The 7,024-nt window shown below is 37.5% G+C and overlaps 1 protein-coding gene across 1 annotated transcript; it reads left to right on the forward strand.

Moving 5' to 3' along the window:
• Nucleotides 1–1,345: 1,345 nt before the first annotated feature.
• LOC118744891 (12 kDa FK506-binding protein) lies at nt 1,346–3,165 on the forward strand. Its single transcript, XM_036478306.1, has 2 exons — nt 1,346–1,556; nt 1,650–3,165. Exons 1-2 carry the CDS (start codon nt 1,520–1,522, stop codon nt 1,937–1,939), a joined length of 327 nt encoding a protein of 108 aa, XP_036334199.1. The 5' UTR covers nt 1,346–1,519; the 3' UTR covers nt 1,940–3,165.
• The last annotated feature ends 3,859 nt before the right edge of the window (nt 3,166–7,024 follow it).

Genomic DNA, 7,024 nt, shown 5'->3' on the forward strand with positions numbered 1-7,024 from the left:
ACCGCTGATTACTGGGCCTTGCAAAGGATGGATCAATGCTTCGAGAAGCAAACAAATTTACTAGGAAAGAAAGTTGCATCAATTTTATTTTTTCCAATTTCAATTTTTTATTTTTTATAATTTTTTGTATTTCACATGGCACGCTTTGATTTAGAAGAAAAAATTCAGAACAGTTGTTGACACTTTCGATACCAGAAGCAACAACAAAATACACGCAAATGTTGATTTTGCTCTACTGATACTACCTGTTTAATGTGCCTTGAAGATAGCAAAATAACATAAAACTTGGTGCTGCCAGACTGAAATTTTGAATAATAGCGGATTTTTAATACGGAATTTTCACTTAGTAGAATTCTCCATTCTGTGTTGCCGAAGAAGGGGGGGCTGAACACATTTTGCAGATAACACCTTTCTGCGTCTGCGGCCTTCTTCCGCACTTAGGGATTATAACTCTCACTACGTAGAATTCTCCTTTCTGTGTTGCCAAAGAAGAAGGGCTGAACACCTTTTGCAGAGAACACCTTTCTGCGTAGGCGGTCTTCGGCCGCACTTAGGGATTATAACCCTCACTACGTAGAATTCTCCTTTCTGTGTTGCCAAAGAAGAGGGGCTCAGCACCTTTTGCAGAGAACACCTTTCTGCGTAGGCCGCCTTCGGCCGCACTTAGGGATTATAACCTTCACTACGTAGAATTCTCCTTTCTGTGTTGCCGAAAAGAGGGGGCGGAACACCTTTTGCAGAGAACACCTTTCTGCGTAGGCGGCCTGCGGCCGCACTTAGGGATTATAACCTTCACTACGTAGAGTTCTTTCTATTGTATTGTTTTGTACGGTATGGCAACACATCTCATGTGTCAGTTTGCAACCATGTGTTATTGTATCATGATTGTAAATATGGGTGCAATGTAATGTAATTACAAGTTAATAAAAGTTGGATTAAAGTGATTTATATACAAGATAAAATAAAATAGAAGTGTGTGAACTATTAGGTAGTGTTATGTGCATTTATATATATGAAAGTATGTGACAAATGCACTATTTGATAAGGAAATCAAGTGGAACGTCTTAAGAAATTTTAACAACAAATAACTTATATACAGTTATATTGTTTATATTTTTTTAGTTATACATGTTTTAGAGGATACCTCCCTTAACATCCTGACTAAGTTTCAATTGTTGATTCCACCTGGTTTTCTTTAAACACAAGGTGCGGCCGACTACTTAAGCCCACCCTTCTTGATCGTGTAACTCTTAAGTTAGCTGAAGACAATGCCCGTAAAGCTTGATATGAAGTTCTACCTTTAGCAATCAAAATTCGCCATTAGTAACACCCTGTACTGTTAAATTTTTCCATATGGTAATGTCGTGCTTATACGCCATGTTGGTGGTTTCCGTAATTTCTCTACAAGAATTTTCTGCATTCTCATTTTTTCACCGCCGCTGTTAGACGAGAATTGAGAGTAAATTTTTCGAGTAGATATCTGCGCTTTTAACCTGTAAAAGAAAACTTATTTACTAAAATGGGCGTGCAAGTAGTACCTATTTCTTCCGGGGATGGTAAGTATAAATGGTTTGATTACAAATATTCGACTCATTCTAACCTTTTTTGCCACTCCGCTGTGTATATGTATGCTTTTAACACGAAAATAGGAAGCACATTCCCCAAAACTGGACAGGTGGTCTCTGTACATTATACTGGTACTTTGGATGACGGCACTAAATTTGACTCTTCGCGCGACCGTAATAAACCATTCAAGTTCACACTTGGTAAAGGTGAAGTAATTCGTGGTTGGGACGAAGGTGTTGCCCAGCTGTCTGTAGGCCAGCGCGCTAAACTTATCTGCTCTCCGGACTATGCATATGGAAGTCGAGGACATCCTGGCGTTATTCCACCCAATGCCACCTTAACCTTTGATGTAGAACTTCTGAAAGTTGAGTAACTTAATACCGTATCTTATTCAGTAAGGTATAATTATTGATTACAAATTACAAAACGGAATAAATAGCGCGAAGTTGCGGGTTAGAATTAGTAAAATGCCACATTTGTCTCAATGCAAAAAGATATACCTATACACCTATTGCGAGTGTCGACTAGTGTAGATAAACGACTGTTAGTCGATTATCGACTATCCGTGGTATTTTCAAAGTCGGTTTTCTGATTCAATAAGTGATTGAGAATAGTTTATAGTCGCTCATCCTTCTACAAACAAACAGCTGTAGAAGGATGAGGGATTAAAAACTTTTCGCAGACACTTATTGAACGAGAAGTCGACATTCACAATACCATGGAAAAGCGATAATCGAATGAGAGTCGTATATCTTCGTGGTCCAACTACACAAGATGAAGCAAAAGAAAATAGTAATTTCCTGGCTTACGTTTGTAATTTCGGTAAAAGTAAACAAAATATTAAAGCAGTTTTGAGCGCATGTTTGTGCTAACCAATTCATTATTTTTGTGAATTTTGTATTTGAACAAAAAATGATTGAAAATCGCTTGAAAATCACTGAAATAAAGCACAAAATACACATAAAGAGATGTAAAAACCAAAACAGAAATAGCAAAGTTCAAAATCACAATCGCCACGCACATTTTCTCAAATGCTATTGCAAATGGCTACTCATCAACCGGTCAAATCTGTTCTAATTAATTCATGGTTTATCTACTACTAGTCGACACTCGCAATAGGGGTAATATACTTATATGTAATTCACAAAAACCAAGAGTCAGTTTTTCAAAACACCTTGTATTTTGTCTAAATTAAAACAGTAGCTTTCCTGTATGTATGCTTATTTATTAATGAGTTTTGCAGTACCGGTCACATTTTTATTCCATAGCTACAAACCTACAAATACAATATATGTATGTATGTACGTATTGGAGTTATACGCAGTGTAGAACAAATTTTATTAAAAACCGTTTTCCATTATTAAGGTTCGGGAATTATGTATGATACTTAAAATATCTCATAGATATCTGTTGAAACGCATTTAACGTGGCATATTCAATTAAAATTTTACATATTTATTAAATTGTTTTGTAAGTAGTTGTAAAATCCAAATTTCTATCTTGCTAAGTAATTTTCTTTCAATAACTGCAAAAAATGGTATCAATGTATTTAGAAAGTTTAATAAAACCAGTTATTCAATATTGGAATTATTCAGACACCATGGAAATTTTTGAATTTTGATTATAAATAAAGGAGTAAACGTCATTCAAAAATAAGAATCATCGTAACAGATTCTTAAGTAAACACACTGTCAGCTGATTGCCGAAAAATGCCTACAGCTGAGATCACTTGTTTTATCTCATTTGCTCTTTTACAATTTCTGTCATTTCTATTAAATAGTCTGCTCCAATAGCAGTCCGGTTTACAGGATTTAGTCAGAACTTACAGGGAGTCGTTCCTATTGACATAAAACCTGTAAGTGGGAACACATTTGAGGGAGTAACTGAGCAACTGTTCCTAGTCAGAAGTTACAGGATTTAGTCCGGAGTTGTTTTTCCTGTAAGTTCATGAAAAGTGTCAAACGATCAGCTGATTTACATGTGCAAACAAAAACAGAAAGCGGTAAAAGCAAAGAACCTTATATCTGTTAAAAACTGGAAGTAAACAACGAAATATTTGAATATGTATAGATTTTAATAATTATTTAGTGATATTTCAGCCAAATCAGTGTAGTACCAATGACATGTAAACTAGCCGTCTGACGTTTTTACAGGAAATAGTGCTTTTTGCGTTCCCGTGCACTTCGGCATCTGTTATCATTTTACTCTCAGTTGAGAGAGTAAAATTGTAGTTTGACAGTTTCACAGGTTTTTGTCCGAAGTTCAAAGGAGTTTGTGTGTGGTGAGTTGACCTGTGTTATTTAGACATGTAATCAAATTTGCGAAGCTGTAACGCATAGCCCAGCAGAAAGTTTCGAAGGGCTAATGGTCTGATTATGCATGCTTCGCATAACTTCGCACAACTTCCCATAACCTGCAAATTGTAATTTCGTATGTTCTTTGTATGTATTTTTTATGTACTCCATTACCCAGAAATTAGTGGAATTTTTCAAAACTTAGCGATCTGTTTAGTTTAGATTTTGCTTCATATTTTCTTAAGTTACATTTTTATTGCACTGGTACAAATGGTTGTGCGAAGTTATGCGAAGTATGCATAATCAGACCTTAAGCATGTGTATTGCAGCAGTAAATTTTTAATTTCATTAGAAGTGCCCTGTGCTATTGCAAATGGTTGCATACATTTAGACATATGCAGAGTAATGCAGCGTTTTTGCTGCATTTAAAATGCAATATTTAGCACTTTCGAACATAAGTTTTCGAAAAGCGTTCATGCTATCGCATTTAGCAAATGTACATTTACGCGAGTTCGAAATCGTATGCTTTTAACACACAGCCGTGTTCCAGTCGCTTATTCAGATCCGTATCTATTACGAACAATTCTCACGCAGAAGATAATGTGCAAAAACCTTACTGAAAAGGAAAAAATAAATTTTAACCCAAAAATTCAATACAAAAACTTGAATTGTTTTAACCATAACCAAAAATTTGTTTGTGTATGTATTCATTTGTCGCTGCTGTCAATTAAAATTTCCTCACTTAATTAGGAAACAAAACAAACAAACAGAGTTGATCAAAAATTGATCCAGATTTCTATCAGCATCACATCGATGTTGAGTTTGCGTAATTTTTCTTTATCCAAATACTATAAAATAATAAATGAAATCTCGATCGGCGATCACTGAAACGCAGCTAGCCACTGTATACGCGAAAAAGCAATGTTGCCACTTTTTATCATTAAACTATGTTCGAATCGTGGAAATTTTGGAAGATCACAGGGTTGTTTTTAGCATTTAGATTCTTAATGCAAAAATGGAGTTGCATTTAGGTGACGATTTTTGTATGGATAAATGTACATTTAGAGTAGCATTTAAGCCCTGTATGCAGCTCTCAAGAAAACGGTCAAGAAAAAATTGCCATTATTTCGCGTTTGTGTCCAAGGAATTTTGACATTTTTGATACCTCACAGCCTGTTGCTTTCCTCAAAAAATAATGGAACGGGCATATGTTTCTGTTGCAAACCTGGGTTGCCTTGTGCTCTTTTTTCACAAAAAAAACTTTAGAAAACCGTAGTAGAAAGCGTAGTAAATTTCTTAAGAACTGCGTACTGCCTTAAGGAAATTTCTTAGCCATTTCTTGTACGTCATTTTATATGGAGTTTTTGCTTTTCTTGAGAGCTGCATACAGGCCTTAAGCAAAAACAGGCCATTATGGGCCCATAGAGGTACTTGTGGAAATGTTTGACGCTCTCCACCAACGCTAATAGTTCTCTCCGAGTTACGCAGTAGTTCCTCTCTGGTTTTCCAATCGACCGGCTATAGTAGGCAACTACCTTCTCCTGCCCATCAATTACCTGCGAGAGTACGCCTCCTATGGCATAACCACTAGCATCCGTATCCAAACTAAACGTTGCACCTTGAACGGGATACGCTAGCATAGGTGCAGTACATAGCCGTTGCTTCAGAGCTTGGAAAGCCTCCTCCTGTTCTTTGCTCCTCTCGAAGGCTCTATTCTTCCTAGTGAGCTCATGAAGGCTATTAGCAACGCTAGCGAAATTCGGAACAAATCGGCGGTAGTAGGTGCATAGCCCAAGGAAACTTAGTAGTTCGTGCAGGTTCCTAGGTCTTGGCCAATCCTTTACTGCTTCTATATTTTCCTTCGCAGTACAGACGCCCTCCGTTGTCACCTTGTGTCGAAAGTAGTTCACCTCCTTCTTGAACAGTGAGCACTTTTCATGACTTAGCTTCAGACCAGCGCCAGCTATCCTCTGGAAAACTTCTTCCAAATTGTTCAGGTGTTCCTCAAAACTTTTACCCAATACGATAATGTCGTCTAGATACACCAAACATGTTTTCCAATGCAATCCCTTAAGCACATGGTCCATAAGTCTTTCAAAAGTGGCAGGAGCGTTGCATAATCCAAAGGCCATCACCGTGAATTGCCAAAGACCATCTCCAACGCTGAAAGCTGTCTTCTCCTTGTCCTCGTCACTTACCTCCACTTGCCAATAACCGCTATTAAGATCGAGTGTTGAGAACCACTTTGTTCCAGTCAACGAGTCCAGAGTGTCATCGATCCTGGGAAGAGGATAGCTGTCCTTTTTCGTCACATCGTTTAGTTTCCGGTAGTCTATGCAGAACCGCACTGGTACACAGATGGCTCGAATTCGCCAGAAGAAATAGGGGCTGGAATCGTCGGATCTCTGGGAAAATAACCGAGCATCTCTCAAGCAGAAGTTTACGCCATCATTTATGTATGTGCGGAGACAATCATGAGAGAAGGGCAGCCATCACTCCAGTTGGCCCCGAACTAATCCTAGGAGCGGGTCCAAGCACTTTAAAGGAATAGCTGAGGAGGGAGAGGAACACTATGAAAGATGTAAACTGGCATAGTTCGTCAGGAACGCGTCAGGCAAAGAATTTACTGGGAGGGTATAGCCAAAGGAGATTCCAAAGTTTATTTAACCTTATTTTTTTGGCTCATCAATGACCATGACCTTTGCCGATTCTGCGACTCTACCAGCGAGACATCTTCACCGAGTGTGATGCAGTCTGCAGAAGTCGTTAGCATCGTTGCCGAAGGCTTTCGTCAAATAACCCAAAAAAAATCGTTATTTCGGCCAAAAAACGTCAAATTTGTATTTATTGTACTTTTTTTAACAATAAAAAATAAAAACAAAATTACAATAAATATGACCACGCATTATAAATCCAATGTGGGTTCTTATTGCATGTGGGTTAATACAAGTAATTTTTGAGCAAGAACAAAACCGACTTCCATCCTTATGTTAAAATTTGAGATTCCCGTAATTTCTTCATTATCAAATGATCGCATCTAAACTGAATTAGTACCGGACCACCTCTGAGGTACTACCTTTAAAACAAGATTTATAGAAATCGCTTAATGTGGTTCAAAGTTATGCGATAACATACATATGGGTCATTCCATACAATATTTTTTT

Source organism: Rhagoletis pomonella, unplaced genomic scaffold, assembly GCF_013731165.1.
Source record: "Rhagoletis pomonella isolate Grant_MI unplaced genomic scaffold, Rhpom_1.0 Rhpom_scaffold_00008, whole genome shotgun sequence".
NCBI classification, from domain to species: Eukaryota; Metazoa; Arthropoda; class Insecta; order Diptera; family Tephritidae; genus Rhagoletis; species Rhagoletis pomonella.